At 45.0% G+C, this 16,612-nt stretch overlaps 1 protein-coding gene across 1 annotated transcript in view; it reads right to left on the bottom strand.

The window, feature by feature from the left end:
• The window catches only part of LOC117439967 (cysteine-rich protein 2-like), a 24,200-nt gene extending 8,441 nt beyond the window's left edge, over positions 1 to 15,759 (bottom strand). Inside the window, 2 exon segments of the mRNA XM_071201898.1 lie at positions 9,269 to 9,363; positions 15,546 to 15,759. Coding sequence (XP_071057999.1) covers positions 9,269 to 9,363; positions 15,546 to 15,588 — 138 coding nt within the window. The 5' untranslated portion in view covers positions 15,589 to 15,759.
• Between the last annotated feature and the right edge of the window lie 853 nt (positions 15,760 to 16,612).

A 16,612-nucleotide genomic window follows, 5' to 3' on the forward strand; every position in this document is an offset into this window, starting at 1 on the left:
TCCTTTATACTTGTAATTCTCTACATTAGTTACTTGACAAATTCACATTAAAAAGGTAGGTAAGAATGGAGAAACCAGCTGGAGTGCGCTAGAATTTGAAAGAAAAATCTGCCACTTCGTCACAGAGCCCCTCCCCCAACACACACGAACGCGCACATGACCAATGAGGGCACGAGATGAGTTTGTGCCCCGATGGAAGGCTGACAGGCACGTAGGCCATCCAGTTACTTTAGCCGGCTCAGATGATTGGTCGTGCTTTTCACAGCGCCACGACTTCCACAGATGATATTTTTTTAAGTATTTATTGTCAAAGCATTTCATGTTTTCATTGCTATCGGATGTTAAGAGCATTGCATGGAATATAACAAGTGTTTCTGAAGAGAATTACCTACCCTATAGCTGATACAAAATGTAAACCAACTAATACATTGACTTGTAATTAGAGCTGGATGAACACATTAATGCTTTCATATTCATAATCCAATAATTTAATATATGTGAATTTGTGAAAAATAAGTACTTTTACTTTTGGTTCATTCAAGATATTTTGTGTAGGGTGAGCATTTTTTTTTTTAAAATACATGTATTATTATTATTATCTCTTTGTTTACAATTAAGTAATTCTAGTTTTACTCAAAAGACCTGAGTACTTGTTCTGTGTCTCACCCAGAGTGGGACAGTTTAGTTAAACACATTTGTTCCGTATGTTTGGATCCACATAAGGCCCAATAACAAAGACTTACTCACAGACGTTTGTAAGCCACTCTGCGATCGGCATCTTTGTTAGATAAATATGAACATCGCTCTTCTCTTCTAAGTGCATTTTATTATTCTGCATCAAAGCCAGCTCCCTGCAAAAAGACAGCATGCTCTCTTGGAAAAATGCGTGTTAATAGAAAGCCTTGTGCCAGGAAATCGTCCTCAGCTTGAGTCCCGTGTTCGACCTCTTTTAGGGATACAACGTGCAGCATTGCAGGAACATTGTGAAGTAGCAGCCCCTCATCATCAGACTGCAGTGTCCTCCAAGTGAATGCACTGCGATGGCTTTATTCAGACATGTCTGGTGGGCTTTAAGTGTCTTTCAGAGGAGGCGTGCAAATGTGTTCACAAATTATCGACAACATGACATGTCACTTGTTAGACGCTTTTATCCAAAGCGACTGACATACTCAAGCAACTTGGGGTGTGTGAGGGATTCATTTTGTCTTTACTCCGAGACATTTAACCTTATTTTGTGTGTTGACATTTACGACCATCCCTGCTTCTAATCTCCCGTAAGGAATGTGTTGATGCAGTCGTATGTTGATATGAGGTTTTATGGCCTGATCTGGTGGGCACAAGGGGGGTTTTCTAAGCTCCACAGATGTGAGAGACATCTCCTGTGTCTGCAGATGCTTTACGCCCATCCCCAATATGTGGATTCGACTCTCTGTAAACTAGTTAAAGGTCTACCAAGACGCGTGGCAAACCACCCGTGCAGTCAGAACCTTTGACTGTGTGACTTGTGATGTGCATTTCTCCGGCCGATGCTTGTATTAAATATCAGTGTTTGACATCAGAACATTACGTTACTTTAGACGCTTGTATCCAAAGCGACTTACTTTGGACTTATTTAGTAGGCCTACTGTGGGCAATCCCCACAGGAGCAATTTGGGGTGACGTGTCTTACCCAGGAACACAACGACATGCTGTCTGCAGTGGGGTTTGAACCTGTGACCCCCTGATCCCAACACCAAGGCTCTATCTGCTACGATGTGTGAAGCAGGTAGGACCCAAATGCAGATTTACGTGAAATTCCTTTATTTCAAGGCTATAAGGACAATGACAGAACAGAACACTCACCGTGGACAAGCCATTACACAAGACAACCCAACAAAGAGAGACAGAAAACCCAGAACTTAAATACACCCTGGACTAATCACATAAACACGAGACAGGTGAGGAGGGAGGAGAAAACACATAGGTACCAGGTGAACACAATTGGGTAATCAGAGAGGGAAACCGACAGAAAGGAAACAGGCAGGAAACGGGGGTGAACACTTTACAAAATAAAACAGGAAACCCAAAGATAGAAAAGGACACGAAAAATACCAACAGACAAATCCTAACAGTACCCCCCCCTCAAGGGACGGATCCCAGACGTCCCAAAACAAAAAACAAAAATCCAAAAACTCAAGCAGGGTGGGTGGAGGGGGTCCGTAGGAGGGACGCATCACTAAGCCACCAGGGTGGGAGGAGGGGGTCAGGAGGACGGGACTGAACTGACCGCCCAGGGGCACGGCAGAGGACCAGGAAGGGGTCTCGGGCGGACGGCCCGGGGGCAAGGCAGAGGACCAGGAAGGGGTCTCGGGCGGGCGGCCCGGGGGTAAGGCAGATTCCAAAAAGGGGGACTCGGGCGGATGGCCCGGGGGCAAGGCAGTGGACCAGGAAGGGGTCTCGGGCGGACGGCCCGGGGGTAAGGCGGAGTCCAAAAAGGGGGACTCGGGCGGACGGCCCGGGGGCAAGACAGAGTCCAAGGTGGGGACCATGGAGGGGCGAAGGCAGCGGCAGGAAGAGTCAGGGGGCCGGGCCCGAGGGCGAAGACCAGACAGCTCCGCAGGCCGGGCATGACCCGGTGTCGGAGCTGGTGGGACAGGCCTCGGTAGGATCCCCCACGGAATAGGACCAGGAAACGGGATTGGCAGGACCCCCGGCAGGAGAGCAGTCGGCGGGGCCTCCAACAGCACAGGACAAAGGGTTGGCAGGACCCCCGGCAGGAGAGCAGACGGCGGGACCCCCAACAGGACAGGACAAAGGGCCGGCAGGACCCCCGGCAGGAGAGCAGTCGGCGGGGCCTCCAACGGCACAGGACAAAGGGTTGGCAGGACCCCCGGCAGGAGAGTAGTCGGCGGGACCTCCAACGAGACAGGACAAGGAGCTGGCAGGACCCCCGGCAGGAGAGTAGACGGCGGGACCCCCAACGGGACAGGACAAAGGGTTGGCAGGACCCCCGACAGGAGAGTAGTCGGCGGGGCCTCCAACGGCACAGGACTAAGAGTTGGCAGGACCCCCGGCAGGAGAGTAGGCGGCGGGACCTCCAACGGGACAGGACACAGGGTTGGCAGGACCCCCGGCAGGAGAGCAGTCGGCGGGACCTCCAACGGCACAGGACATGGGGTTGGCAGGACCCCCGGCAGAAGAGTAGTCTGCGGGACCTCCAACGGCACAGGACATAGGGATGGCAGGACCCCCGGCAGAAGAGTAGTCGGCGGGGCCTCCAACGGCACAGGACATGGAGTTGGCAGGACCCCCGGCAGACGAGCAGTCTGCGGGACCTCCAACGGCTCAGGACATGGAGTTGGCAGGACCCCCGGCAGAAGAGCAGTCTGCGGGACCTCCAACGGCTCAGGACATGGAGTTGGGACTCGAGAGAGGGCTCGAGAGGGAACTCGATAGGACATTTGACAGTTGACTTGAGAGGTGACTTGAGAGGGAATTCGAGAGATGACTTGAGAGGGGACTCGAGATGAGACTCGGGTAGGAACTTGAGAGGAGACTTGAGAGGTGACTGGAGAGGGAACTCGAGAGGTGACTTGAGAGGGAACTCGAGAGGGGACTCGAGAGAGGACCTGTAAGGGGACTTGAGAAGAGACTCGAGATGGGACTTGAGAGGAGACTTGAGAGGGAACTTGAGAGGAGACTCGAGAAGAGACTCGAAAGGGGACCTGAGAGGAAACTTGAGAGGGGACTTGGGTAGGAACTTGAGAGGGGACTCGAGAGGGGACTAGAGAGGGGACTTGAGAGGTAGCTTGAGAGGGAACTGGAGAGGAGACTTGAGAGTGGACTCGAGAGGGAACTCGAGAGGGAACTGGAGGGGTGACTTGAAAGGAGACTCGAGAGGGGACTCGAGAGGAGACTCGAGAGGGAACTGGAGAGGAAACTTGAGAGATGACTCGAGAGGGGACTTGAGAGGAGACTCGAGAGGGAACTGGAGGGGTGACTTGAGAGAGTTGGTTCGCCAACAGAACACGGGGGGCTCGAGTCGGCCGGTATGCTGACTGGACTCGGGGAGCTGGCGTCGGCTGGAGAGCCAGCAGGAGACGAGGTGCTGGAGTCGGCCGGTATGCTGACAGGACTCGGGGAGCTGGCGTCGGCTGGAGAGCCAGCAGGAGACGAGGTGCTGGAGTCGGCCGGTATGCCGACAGGACTCGGGGAGCTGGCGTCGGCTGGGGAGCCAGCAGGAGACGAGGTGCTGGAGTCGGTCGGTACGCCGACAGGCCTCGGGGAGCTAGCGTCGGCCGGTACGCCGACAGGACTCGGGGAGCTGGCGTCGGCTGGAGAGCCAACAGGAGACGAGGTGCTGGAGTCGGCCGGTACGCCGACAGGACACGGGGAGCTGGCGTCAGCCGGAGAGCCAGTCCTGGAGCAGAAACTGGAGTTGGGACCATGGCTACTGGGGCCGGTACTGAAGCCGAAACCATGGCTGCTGGGGCCGGAGCCATGGCTGCTGGGGCCATGACTAGGGCTGGGACCATGGCTGTGTGGGCCGGTTCTGTAGCAGGGACCATGGCTGCATGGGCCGGTTCTGGAGCCGGAACCATGGCTGTGGGGACCGGTTCTGGAGTCGGAACCATTGCTGCTGGGTGCGGAGCGGAAGCCTGGACCCTGGCTGTGTAAGCCAGATAATGGAGAATGGAAGCATGGCTGCGTGGGCCGGTACTGGTGCATGGATCCATGGCCTTGTAGGCCGGTTCTGGAGCCGGAATTGGGGCTGGAACCCTGGCCTTGCGTCTCTTAGGAGTCTTTTGGAGGCTTCGTGGACCTCTAAACGCCAGACCAGACCCAAAGAAAGGGTCAGAACATGAAGACTGGCACTCAGGGCTACAGGAGAAAACCCTAAGCCACTCGGGCAACAAGCTCCATAGCCAGGGCTTGCGAGCAACCTCCTGACGTGCCTCCTTCAATGCAGCCTCTCTACCCCGTCTAGATGAGGCGCCTTTCCACGTATAAAAAATGTACTCCAGAGAGTATCCAAGACATTCCGCCTGTCGCATCAAATGGGCTGAGTCTGCTGGGTCCATAATGGTCGGGTTGTAATGCTACGATGTGTGAAGCAGGTAGGACCCAAATGCAGATTTACGTGAAATTCCTTTATTTCAAGGCTATAAGGACAATGACAGAACAGAACACTCACCGTGGACAAGCCAATACACAAGACAACCCGACAAAGAGAGACAGAAAACCCAGAACTTAAATACACCCAGGACTAATCACATAAACACGAGACAGGTGAGGAGGGAGGAGAAAACACATAGGTACCAGGTGAACACAATTGGGTAATCAGAGAGGGAAACCGACAGAAAGGAAACAGGCAGGAAACGGGGGTGAACACTTTACAAAATAAAACAGGAAACCCAAAGATAGAAAAGGACACGAAAAATACCAACAGACAAATCCTAACCCTATCCACTGCGCCACACGCCTCCAGAACTCCTGCTCGTCCCGTGTCTCCTTCATGAGTCGGTGACTCCCACTGCATAGCTACACAGAAGTTTCCTCCACAGGGTGAAGTGTCTCAGGGACACAACGACATGCTGACTGCAGTGGGGTTTGAACCTGTGTCCCCCAAACACCCACATCCAAACACATACGCACAACCCACTGCGCCACACCAAATCTTAATCTGACTTTTAGAGATGCACGATGGTATCCGCATGTCATCAGCACGATCAGATACAGAACAGAAAGTGACAGGCCCGTAACATGACGCTCATTAGCATCTGACACAAACTGCTAATGAAGCGAGTGCAAACACAAATTGTGGAGGTTTTAAAAATAAAAATAAAAAATACAAGTAATAATCATGATTGTCCCAGGAATAGTATCGTCTGGTTGAAGTAGGATGAATCAATCAGCTTTGTTTGGAAAGATAATCAATCAATGAATCAATGATCATTAATGCCAAGGGGATTTGAGGTTTGTGGCAGTTGCATCGTATTAGAATAAAGAACATAATTATTGATAAAACCAAAAGTTAAAACCCGGCATGTTACATGAAGCCTAACTTAAATATTAGTTAAAGTTAAATATTATTTATTTTTTTATTTCCATTGAATGTGTACATTTTGAAAGCAATCCAATGTTTTTCTGCATCTGCCATCAACAGTAGAAATAACTATTAAAGGGTAGAAATGATAGAAGAAGTATGAGCATATATCAGCACAGGGAACAGGGAGGCGTGTGGCACAGTGGTGAGTGCGTTGGTAGGTTCAAACCCCACAGCATCTCGTTGTGTCCCTGAGACTCTTCACCCCAAATTGGGATTGCCCACAGTATTGAGTATGTAAGTCGCTTTGGATAAAAGCGTCTAACATGTAATGTAAAAAATGTAATGAACAAAATGTGTCATATTAGTATAAAAATACAATATCGTGAATCCCTACTGACCTACTGTTCTTAACTTCCTTATTAAACGCTAGGGCTGCACGATATATCGTGTCGTGACGATAATCGCGATATGTGCGATATTCACATCGCAGGACGTGACGATTAAAAAATAAATAATAATTCTTCATTTTTTTTAGGACGTGCGATATTAAGTAGGCAAATTAACTCAAGCACGTCATGTTACAATTATTTTGCTGCTTGCTACAAAAGGAAAATGTCAGGGTTTGAGTTTTTGTGTGTCTAGTCTTGGGGTTATGTTGCTGTTCTGTCCTCCCGTCGTTAGTTTCCCTGGTGTGTCTGATTGTGTTCACCTGTTGCCCTCGTGTTTCTCCTCCCCCGCCCGGCTGTTTCTCGTCTCGTGATTACCCCTCCCTGTATTTAGTCTTGTCTCGTCCTGTGTTGGTTCATTATTTGTCGTTCATGTCTCCCTTGATGCTGGTCAGTCCCTTTTTGTTTTGGATGCTACACCTCGTGCCTTTTCTTGGATTCTTGTTTGTTCAGCTTTTTGTGAATAAAGCTCGCCTTTTGTTCCATTTTGAAACCTGCTTGCCTCCTCATTCTGCATTTGGGTCCTATTTTTCCCCATCCCGTGACAGAAAACTTGGCGGCTCTCATGTCAGGGGTACTTGAGTGAGTGACAGCAAACAACCAATCACAATCAAATCCAAAGCAAACGGACCCGGTGATTAAAAGGTAAAAACACTCAAAGTGGTTTCATGTGTTTCTCCAGGGCAGTTTGGCGCTGCTAACCGAGCTAGCTCAGCTTGTTGATAACTTCAGATTCAATTCAACACCTTTATTGATCCAGGTAAAATCCCATTGAGATCAATGATCTCTGTTTCAAGGGAGACCTGCAGCAGTAGGTTCCACAAGAAGACATGAAAACATAAACAACAGAACAACAAAAGGACATCACACAGCAAAATGTACAGGGATTACAATTTACATATCTAACCACATGTACAGGTACCAACAGCATCTGATTCAATCAATCAATCAATGTTTATTTATATAGCCCAATATCACAAATGTTACATTTGTCTCAGTGGTCTTCACAGTGTGTACAGAATATCAGTATGACAATACGACACCCTCTGTCCTTAGACCCTCACATCGTACAAGGAAAAACTTCCGAAGAAAACCCAGTTTAAAGGGGAAAATGGGAGAAACCTCAGGGAGAGCAGCAGAGGAGGGATCCCTCTCCCAGGACGGACAGACGTGCAATAGATGCCGTGTGTAAATTGAAAAGATTGAGTAGCATCCAACCGAGCTTTAAAAACATGTGGTGGTACCAGCTTGGTAATGTTCCATTCTTTGTGCAGACGGTTCCAAGTTAGAGGAGCTGCACATCTAAAAGCTTTCTTCCCTGAGACAGTCCTAGCACTTGGCACATTTAATAAAACCACAGCATGCGATCTCAGGCAATACGTACTTTCAATTCGCAGAGAGATCAGGGAGCAGATATAAGATGGTAGTTTATCCAACATGGCTTTGTAAAGGAAAAGGTACCAGTGACTGAGCCTCCGTACAGGAAGTGATGGCAGACCCGCCTTGGTATACAGGGTACAGTGATGCGTAAGTGCTTTACAATTTGTCACAAATCTCAGTGCACTGTGATACGCAGCATCTGACTTGCTCAGGTAATGGGCAGGTGCATTCATATACATCAGATCCCCATAGTCCAGCACAGGTCAAAGGTCACAGAGCCTTTTCCTGGCCTCAAGCGAGAAACAGGACTTGTTTCTGTAAAAGAAACCTCGCCTAAGCCTCAGCTTTTTAAGCAGGTTATTTATATGAAATTTAAAAGTGAGACAGTCGTCTATCCAGGTATCCAGCCATCCGTGACTAAAATCCTTCATCCGGTTAAATATAGTTAAAGAAATGCCAATTTGTCGCATTAAAGTTCAAGAAAGGACGGTTTGCGGGGAAAAACGGTCTTTTCTTCAATTCCTGTATGTTTTCATATCGCAGGGGGGAAAAAATCGCAATGTCAGTTTTTTCCAATATCGCGCAGCCCTATTAAACGCTCACTAAAACACAGCATGCATATACACTACTAAGATAAAAGTGCCTGCTTGTTTGTACTGCCCTGAATGTAAAAGCTCACACCACAAATATTCTGAACTCGAATCCACTGAAGCGCTGCTATCGCCGGTCGATCTGCACCCGAGAGAGAGACATGCAAAGTGAGCAGATCCTCAGTCGCGTTGCCTTTGACCGCAGAGACCTCGACAGGAAGCACGTGGTTAGTTTGTGGCGAGACCGTCACCGTAACGACTTCCCTGCAAGCTTCCTAGTGGTTTAGAAAAGTCAATAGAGTGAAAGTTGAACCACAAGGCAACCTCAAATCTCACTTCCCTTTTGGTTAACGGCCAAATTAGTCATATCTCTGCTTCGGTTGCACAGTCATACCGAGTGTGCTTGAAACCGCTACAGCCCGGCACGGCACGCGGCTCAACTCGGATGGTCCATTTAGGACTTTTTCAAGATTCAAGGCTTTTATTGTCCTTCGTGCTTAGCTGCAGTGTAGATACTGTATGTCAATGAACATCTTAGGTCTCAGGCTCCTCCAAGAGTGCAACACCATAACACAGATGATATAGTGCAAGTAAATACAAATAGAATAGAAATAGTGCAAGGAGAAGGAGAAGCACTCGACGAAAACAAACACTGAACTAAAGTAGCCAAAGACACGGCAGCCGTCATCAGCTTTTCGATGCAGATCCTTTTCTTCAGGCTGTGATATGTTTCACGAGTGTCCTCGCTAGATTAGCATCATCATCCAACATCAAAATTAAAAATATACCCCTTCAAATGTATCTGTTACTTCCCGTCCTCTTACCTCAGCGTGGCCTCCAGGATTCAGCGTCTTGTTGCAGCGCTCACACTTCAGACAGAACTTGTGCCAGTCTTTCCCTAAAGACGACACCTTCTCCGCTGCAGAGGAAGAGGAAGAAGAATGTACATCAACCAGTAACTTCTACAGAGTTACATGCACATGTTTATGATGTTTTATATCACGCCTTTCAAAACGGATATGAAGGTCCATATAAGATCTCACTCGCCACCATCCCTATAGGTCGTACTAAGAAACACATCAATGGTTTATTGTTATCCTGAAATTCTGCATGAGAATTAAATTCACTTTTAGGTAAAATAATTCAAAGATAGATACTAAGATAATACTTCGTTTCCCCTTTCAACTTCTTATGGTTGCATAGATATCTATATATCTTATTTTAAAATGGTGCACCTGTCTCAAAACGTTGGATACATGAATTTGAAAGTTACTCGGCATTAAATATAGTAGTTACAGTAAGAACACGGTAATGTCACTTCAGCAGGAACATGTGTGCATGATTTTTGCTTAAGGAAAGAGGAAACATGGAATCCTAAAGCATCGTTATAATCCAGCGTTATTCTGAAACAGTCATTTCTCTCTTGGGTGTTTCAGAAAAGACGCTGAGACCTGCGTTCTTTAGGAGGGAACAGCCTCGAAGACTGACACAACGAGACACTTCCTGTTCACACTCCAGCCTGCCACTGAGGGGTGTGTGTGTGTGTGTGTGTGTGTGTGTGTGTGTGTGTAGTACAGCAGTGTGCTCTTATAATGCCACTCTCCATCTACTGACCAAACAACACTTACATTTTCTCTGCATTTCTTTAAAGAATGATTTAAGAGCAACATCTGTGTTTATGATTATGTTCTTCCATCTTTATGTTGTATCTGTAAAGCACGTTGAGCTGCATCTTGGATGAAAGGTGCTATATAAATAAAGCTTATTAGTATTATTGTTATTTAGAATAAAGTTTTACTTCAATTATTTGTTTAGTGATTATTAAATTGTTTGCAGATACTTGTGTTTTACTCCTTCTGCCCTCAAAACAGAATGTCCAATCTTTATTTCAGACTCAAGGTCCATATCACAAAAAGACAAAACACTTATCAATAAATAAGATAATAAAGCAACGCAACATAAACTACAGAAAAGCATTTTATGTACACATATAGATTATTCTTGATACTTATGCCAGTACATAAAAAGAGGGGGGGGAAATGCCCATCACAATGTGACAATATTCAAAAACAATGATGTTTCCACCCACATGGAACCAAAGTCTACGTATTTCAGTTCACTAAATAAACCACACACACACATTTCACCTGGCTCTCCGTTAGATGTGTTATGTATGGATGAGTGCATGACTTTTGGAAGGTCCGTCCCACGGCAGCTCCAACGGAGACGCTTCCCATTCACTTTGAATGGGGTGACGTCACGCTTGTGGTTCGGTCGCTTCGAAAGTTGAGAACAGTTCAACTTTTCAAGCGTCGACGGAAGCACCAGCCAATCAAATCGAATGCCAGTACAAGCTCTAGCCAATCAAACGTCGTGCTTGTGTGTCCGGGGTAGGGTTGCCAGAAACGGACCATTATCAAAATCGATTATTCGGCAGCCCTGGCGAATAATAATCGATTATTATTATTATTTAACTTCCTTTGGACTTGTAAGTTCGAAGTAGTTCCACGAGGAGGAACTATTTTTACCTGCCGCGTTGTTCATCTTTAGTCGCACGTGAGAGGGAGAGGGGGGGTGGGGTCGGTGTGTAGCGTGCTGCAGCAGCAGTCTGCTCTGCTCGCAGGCTTCCTCCAAGTTTACAGTAAAACAAACTGGTGGTGTGACCAATGGCCATTTACAATTATTAATACTATTACTATTATTAGCATATATATATATATTGTGGTAGAAACTAAGCCAGAAAAAAAAAAGAAAAAAAAACATAAATATATCTATATATATATATATATATATATATATATATATAAATATAGAAATAAAATCGATTTTTAAAAATAATATTCGATTATGGAGACTGTAGCGAATATTCGAATAATCGAATAATCGCTGGCATCCCTAGTCCGGGGCGGGAGATTAATGTGATTGGTCGCACGCCAGACACGCCCACCGGCAAGCTTCAACGCACGCTGCCGTGTGGACGCTCCGTACGTCCAAACCGTGACAACTCAGACCTACAGTCGCCTCCACATTACACACGTTTCATCAAGGACAGAAAGCGGCTACATCCTGATCTAATAACCTGCTTCTGTAATAATCTGCAGTCGAGTCTCAAAGGCCTCGCTTATATTTCCCAGCTCCGATGAAACTTAATCAAATACCTCAGCTGCAGATGGATGATTGAGACTCAGACATGGAGGCAGGTGGTGACGCAGCTGAGCTATTCTTGCTTCACTACGGATAAGATACCAGAGCGCCGTTGACGGTGCGACCCGTGTTATCGGACAGCTCTTCATAAGAACTCCTCCTCCGAGCGACCTTGTTACCGGCTCCATTGCGTCCTATGAGAGACGCAATAGAGTATCCTGTTACTGAGGAGTGAGCTTAGTCGCCATACATCAGGGTTCAGCTTCTGTTGATTATGGAGCAGCACCACATGGCAGTGTAAATAATTGATTGACTGCTCATGCGTGAATTGGATCGATTTTCTTTTTGTTCTTTGAGCTTCAGCTGAACTACTTGAGACTCTGCAGTACACGTACAATAAACACGTTTCCTCTGGCAGGGTGTGTTATTGTTTTGGAGCAGCACGGGGGATTTATAGCGGTGTTGTACATTTTAAGCTCAGATATTTGGTCTATTTTTAGATGTTGGGCTTCAAAGTTGTCCGTGTCCATAAAATAATTTGTGATTCGTATTTATTTCAATCCAATTTTAATTTCAGCTTTCATTTATACAACACATACATCTCGGGCAAGGATAGAAAAAGATAGCCACAAATTAAAACTTAATTGTAAGTAGGCCCTATATGCTTTTTGGGGTTGTCTCTTTACTGTGGTGTGTTCTAAAGGTTTTAGTGCATGTACATGGTTTTCAAAGGCTACAATACCCTGTGTCCCCCCCTGCCTGAAACGCCTCCTTTGTTTACTTCCAGTACATACTAGGGGTGTAACGGTACACGGCCCTTCGGTTCGGTACACGTGTGTACCGAAGTGTACCGAACGAATATAACGTTAAACGTAAAAAATTGAGAACGTGAACAACTTCTTGGAAGTAATCTCAGGTGCTGCGTCGCAGCATTCAGAGTAATTTGCTCACGTGGGTTCAACGCGTCATAGAGCGAGCAAGTCATTTCATTGGACGAGAGGCATGCTATAAACGCTGGTCAGAGGGATGCGTTCAAATGTAGTCAGTAATTTGGGGAACTGTCGAAATGGCGAACGCAGATAAAGTTGAGCTCGAAAATCCTCCAGCATCATTGAAGTCTCCGGTTTGGGAACATTTTGGTTTCGCAGTTACGAACAAGGATGACGGGCAAAGACAGGTGGACCGAACCAAAGCTGTTTTGTCGGCATTGTTCAACTAACATTGGTTACGCGGCAATACATCAAACTTGCACTCATTTGAAAAGGCATCACCCGAACGTGAATATCACCGGTACCAAAAGACTGAAGTGCAAACCCAACTCCCGCTAGCATGTAGCCTCCACCGCTCGCAGAGAGTTCAGACCGAGCCAAAGCTATTACAAACGCCAAACATCCTTATGTTGCCATGGTAGCAAAGCGCTACCTGGCTGTGTCTGCTACCTCTGTCCCGAGAGAGGGTGTTCTCCACAGCAGGAGACGTTGCTAGTGCCAGCTGATCTGCCCTTTCGGCAAGCAATGTGGACAAGTTCATCTTTCTTTAAACAACATGAAGATACAATGACAAGCAAGTCCTAATGTCAAACTGGCTGCTTAGGTGCTAGTACAGTACAGTTCAAATACAGATTATTTCAGTTCATCGAAAAGCTGCACCTTAATGTTTATTTTATTATATTTTATATTTATTAGAGTGAATATTCATAGTTTAATAATAATTAAAAACCCAAAACTAATATTTTATGTTTTGTGAGTACTCGTACAGTACAGTTCAAATACAGATTATTTCAGTTCATCGAAATGCTGCACCTTAATGTTTATTTTATTTTGTATTTATTTGAGTGAATACATTATTCACAGTTTAATAATAATTTAAAAAAAATATGTTATGTTTTGTGCTAATTTTTTCTGCTGTACCGAAAACGTACCGAACCGAACCGTGACCTAAAAACCGAGGTACGTACCGAACCGAAATGGTTGTGAACCGTTACACCCCTAGTACATACTGACATCACTATGTAACACTCGCGCTCCTATTGGCTATCGCTCCAACACATTGTACCGGATAGGTTAAGGGGGCTGGACATCTTTAAGCGGGTGACCAATCACAACAGAGCCGGCCAGCTGACCAATCAGAGCAGACTGGGCTCTGGTTTCAGACAGAGGGTGAAAAGAGGTGCTGCAGCAACATTAAAGCATGGAGACATGTAGAGACACTACATACTGATATACACCTGAACATCAGCAGGAGAGGACTCTTTAAAGTAGAGACACTACATACTGATATACACCTGAACATCAGCAGGAGAGGACTCTTTAAAGTAGAGACACTACATACTGATATACACCTGAACATCAGCGGGAGAGGACTCTTTAAAGTAGAGACACTACATACTGATATACACCTGAACATCAGCGGGAGAGGACTCTTTAAAGTAGAGACACTACATGCTGATATACACCTGAACATCAGCAGGAGAGGACTCTTTAAAGTAGAGACACTACATACTGATATACACCTGAACATCAGCAGGAGAGGACTCTTTAAAGTAGAGACACTACATACTGATATACACCTGAACATCAGCCGGAGAGGACTCTTTAAAGTAGAGACACTACATACTGATATACACCTGAACATCAGCAGGAGAGGACTCTTTAAAGTAGAGACACTACATACTGATATACACCTGAACATCAGCAGGAGAGGACTCTTTAAAGTAGAGACACTACATACTGATATACACCTGAACATCAGCGGGAGAGGACTCTTTAAAGTAGAGACACTACATGCTGATATACACCTGAACATCAGCAGGAGAGGACTCTTTAAAGTAGAGACACTACATACTGATATACACCTGAACATCAGCAGGAGAGGACTCTTTAAAGTAGAGACACTACATACTGATATACACCTGAACATCAGCCGGAGAGGACTCTTTAAAGTAGAGACACTACATACTGATATACACCTGAACATCAGCCGGAGAGGACTCTTTAAAGTAGAGACACTACATACTGATATACACCTGAACATCAGCAGGAGAGGACTCTTTAAAGTAGAGACACTACATACTGATATACACCTGAACACCAGCAGGAGAGGACTCTTTAAAGTAGAGACACTACATACTGATATACACCTGGACATCAGTAGAATATGTCCTCTTTAATCTAAAGTAAATGATACATCCAGTGTCATCTTTTTCACAGCCTGTCATAATATCCCTATAATAAACCTTTAGGTATGCTTTTAATTAGAGGTAACGGAGACAATATACATTTGAAATGGAATATATAAAATGTTGTGTGACAATATGAAGCTTGCGATTAAATTGCGATTCCACTTTGTTTTACCAAGCTGTCCTTTTTAAACATTTGGTTTTGTGGAATTACCAAAAACATACTTATACATAACGTTGTTTGCCATGATGCACCACACCTAAAGGAAAACTGAAATTTCAATATGAAACCTGAAATACTCGAGAACAAAGATCCACATTACATTTAATTTACAAATATTAAGAATGTACAAATATTAAGAATTAACTGGATATTAATAGGATAACTTATTACATTTTAAATACTTTAGTATAACATAGGTGGCTTCACCATAATTAATGGGGCTTGGTCGATGTGACCAAGCCCCATCTGTAATGATGACAATATGTCTGCAAAAATATGTTATGATATGTGGATGCTGGGGTAAACAGGTTTTTACAGATATTAAATAATAAAACATGAAAACCATTGTGTTGTCATTGTCTGCACGTCACCTCAGATCACACTGAATATAATTACTGTAGCTGAATGGCTTAAAATAAATCAACTCTCACTGTAAACACGTGTTATGCCTCAAGAAATATGAGGAATTTTAGAATAACGGAAGGTATTGGTGAAAGCCTTCTGCTGTGATAATAACCCCGAGGCTGGGGCGGGGACAGATAAAACATGCACTCACCGAAATACACCGTCTTGTCGCATTTTGGACATTTTGACGCCATGTTCCGCGTGGACAAAGAGAAGAAGACGCTCTTTCTGTCGGTGCACCGGCGACCTGTGTGTCTGTCTGTGTGTGTGTCTGTGTGTCTGTCTGTGTGTCTCTCTGTCAGCAGACACACCTCAGAGGATGGTGGATGGTGGTGTTTGAGAATGAGAGGGACTGAGCTCACATCCTCCCTTTGATTGTTGCCTCATTTGCATAGCCACGCCCCCATAATGACATCATGCCGTTTTCATTCTCAAATACAGCAGATAGAAAATCCTAAATATCTAATTAATTGTTTACTACTGCTATTGTTGATTCATGATGACATCACTGTTCTTTATGACATGTGTTATTCTACCTTTAGGTGGGGAAAAACATTGAGTCTATATTTAGTTTTTATTAAGTAAAAACTAAAGTAAATTGCATTAATAAATTAATATCGAGATATGAGACTAGATATCGTCTTAGATTTCTGATGTTGTTATATAGAAAATATTTATATTTTCCTGGTTTATTATTTATGCCAGCCCTACACTTAATATTTATAATAATTCATATTCCTGCCAAGCGTGTGGGGTAAATATTGCGTTGTTTAAAACTGCATACATATTATTTGTTTTACTTGTAATATGTACTGTAGCATGAAGTATATATGCAATTGGGAAATACTACTTCCTATCAGGACATATATACCTTGGACATATCGGACCATGAAATGACATAATATTTGGTCATATGGTTATTAAACCCATGCAGAGTGTGGACTGCATCCCAATAGCCAGTGGAAATTATGATAATTTTGTCCTGTTAATGGCAGATTGACAAACTGCATATCTGGCTTCAGTGAAGAGCAAGACCTGTCAGCAGCTATACTGTATCTACCAAATGTCAACATCAAATATCCAAAAATAATAATTGCAAACACTTTTGTTGCCACTCTTTTCCTTCAGTTGCACTAGCAGGTCAACTTTCTATCTTAAATCCAGATACAAAAACGTATTCTGGTGGGGATATATGAATGAAATCCATGGGTTCGTATT

Source organism: Pseudochaenichthys georgianus, chromosome 24 (assembly GCF_902827115.2).
Source record: "Pseudochaenichthys georgianus chromosome 24, fPseGeo1.2, whole genome shotgun sequence".
NCBI lineage: Eukaryota > Metazoa > Chordata > Actinopteri > Perciformes > Channichthyidae > Pseudochaenichthys > Pseudochaenichthys georgianus.